Source organism: Gavialis gangeticus, unplaced genomic scaffold, assembly GCF_001723915.1.
Source record: "Gavialis gangeticus isolate Ggan-Ray unplaced genomic scaffold, GavGan_comp1, whole genome shotgun sequence".
Classification (NCBI taxonomy): domain Eukaryota; kingdom Metazoa; phylum Chordata; order Crocodylia; family Gavialidae; genus Gavialis; species Gavialis gangeticus.
Window position 1 is genome coordinate 180,449,483 of NW_017729024.1, and position 2,698 is coordinate 180,452,180.

The window sequence follows — 2,698 nt, forward strand, 5'->3', positions numbered from 1 at the left end:
CCTGATCGTCACAAAGGCAGACGTGACAACTCTTCTTTCCCCTGCGCCCTGCACTAAATTAAAACCTGTTTTCCATTAAGATGCCAACCTGGCTTCACCTTAACGCCCGCTCCCACCCAGACTAATGCGGGGTCCCGCCAGGCAGCGACACGAGGACGAGCAGGGGCAGCATCCGGGCAGAGGTAATTGCCTCACCCCACAACGCCCTGGGTTTCAAAGCAAAATAAGCCACAGGGACAAGCACAGGAGGGTTTTTTTTTTAAATTTTATTTTTTTATTTTTAAGGAAAATGTGTGTCCCAGGTCAAACTAGCCCGATCGGTCCCAACCCGCCCCAGACCCACACGCGGCCCCGCTGCCAGCAAGGTCCCCCACCCCAGACTGGGCAGCCTGCGGCTTCAGACACAGGGCCCGCCCCTACCTGGCGCTTGTTCATGCGCCGCAGGTCCCCGAAGAGGTCCATGGCCAGGCGGGAACCGGGCTCAGCGCGCAGCGCGCGCCCGCCCAGGCTACGGCCACAACAGGCCCCAGCAACACCGGGGTGCTTCGCTCTCTGGGAATTGTAGTCCGGGCTGGCCCCGCCCTCCAGCCAAGCGGAGGGAGCGGGGGGCGGGAGAAAACTACAACTCCCAGAATGCCAGCGAAGCAAGGGGGCCTGCTGGGGTGAAGCCCGCTGGGGTGTCCGCGCCCGCCTCCCCTTTGGTGGTCAGCCCCTGGAGCAGCGAGGGATAGGACTGCTGCAGGCGCCGGGCCCGGTGTGGGGCTGGGCCGGCGACGCTCATGGCGTTTCGAAGTGCCGCTGTTCGGAGTAGGCAGCCGGTTGGGCAGCTCCGCAGCCAAGACTCTGCGCCGTGGACATAGCTCATTGGCTGGGCGGGAGAAAAGAGGGGAGGGGTTGGGGACTGTGGGAAGAGCGTGGCTAGGAGTTGGGGGCGGGGCTACTGTTGAGAGGGAGGGGATTGGCTGGGTGGTGCTAAGGGGCGGGACTTGCAGGTGGAGATGCGGTGTTGCCACGTGTAGTATTGATTACCGTATTTATAAGATAATTTCAACCCCTCAATCATAGTAAAAGTGTTCACAATGTACCAGACCAGGTTCTTTGGGTGAATTTGATATCTTTTATTAGACCAACTTAAATGTACCATGTGTCTGGGTTGTAGCCACAGTGGTCTAGAGAAAAAAGCAATCAGGACTGGTAGTAGAGATGATATCTTTTAATAGACCAACAAGAGTTTTTGCAATTTTTTGCCAAAATCTTGTTGGTCTAATAAAAGATACCATCTCTAGCACCAGTCCAAAATGTATCATAATTTTTGAAGCAGCAGATTAATGCAGCATATGCCAAACCCAGGCCACTCTCAATGAGTTGTAACTGACTTTTGGGTTTACCACCGGCCCTTTCCTACTACTGCTTGCCTTCCATTGGGCTACCAAGTTCCCTAGGCCCCTGTGCATGACCTAAAGCTCTATTGTCCTTCAGACTGGTGCTGGGAGCACCACCATCCCAGCAAAGTCCCTGCTTCATAGAACGAACACATGCATCACATACATGTCATGCATCCCTCTTGCATCCACAGCTTTGAAATCAGCACAAAAATGGTGCTGGGGTGGTGCAGGCGCTTTTGCTCAGTATGCTAGAGGTCAGGGTACTCCTTCAGGAAGGGTGATGGGTTCAATGTCTGCCTCATCCTGAAGGGATTTGACCATGAGGCAGATGAGAACAGAACAGTTATGGGGTCAGAAAGGGGGGGGGGTGTGGCAGGACTGTGTACCCTAGTGGTTACAGCACTCCTGGAAAGAGAGACAGTCCTGGGTTCCAATCCATGATGTCAGGTTATTTCTTTCTTTTGTGTCTGATAGTCTTGTAAAATGCATAAACAATGCTGGAGCAGGGGCCAGAATATCACACTCCACCCTCCTCGCCGACTGCTTGAACAGCTTGGCTACAGAGGCAGGCTCCCTCTTCATGCTCCTTCACTTCTCTTCAGGCTCATAAGTGGTTCATGGCCCTCAAACTCCAAGATGCACATTTCCATATTGTAATCCATCTGGTCCAGGCAGTATCTGTAATTCACTGGCAGGCCCAATCCTGCCCAGTAAGAAAATATCACTTCCCGGCACCAAAAATCTTCACAAAATACAGCTCATCCTAGGAACACCAGTATGAGTCCATCAGCAGCTACGCTGGAGTGACTGCAGATAAGCACCAGACTAGCCGAGATAAAAATCCCCCTCACGCTTCCGTCCTTGAGCCTGCTTCCTCCTTTGATGCCCTTTAACTGCTTGGAGAAGAAAATCTTTGGTAAAGTTGATCTACTGCATTACCCATATCTGAAGGGCCAGCATTAAGAATGATTTGTGGAAGAGATCCAGGTTCCGGCAGTTTGTAAGGGCAGCGTAACAAGGAACTGACTCAACAGGCATTTCAAAATGTGTAACTTTTATAGTTACTGAAAGATTATCCTTGGCTTCCTGCCTAGTAATGTTTGCTTTTGACAACTGCCTTTTAGAGGATTAAATATGCCCCAGACGGATTTCACACTGATCTCTGCGTGCTCTCACAGGATTTCAAGCATCTCTCTAGAACCTAGACTCCAGATTACTCTTTCCTAACCACCTCGGAGCGCACAGCAGGACAGCTGTGCTGGGTAGCAATTGGGAATAGCCTACCTCTCTCTTCCCTCCCCAAATAGATAGCA

General features: G+C 52.1%; 1 protein-coding gene across 1 annotated transcript in view; it reads right to left on the bottom strand.

Annotated features, from left to right (window-relative positions):
- SEC11C (SEC11 homolog C, signal peptidase complex subunit) overlaps positions 1-549 on the bottom strand; it is a 34,493-nt gene extending 33,944 nt beyond the window's left edge. Inside the window, exon 1 of the mRNA XM_019518154.1 lies at positions 421-549. Within this exon, the coding sequence (XP_019373699.1) occupies positions 421-462 (42 nt within the window). The 5' untranslated portion in view covers positions 463-549. The remainder of the gene's footprint in view (positions 1-420) is intronic.
- Between the last annotated feature and the right edge of the window lie 2,149 nt (positions 550-2,698).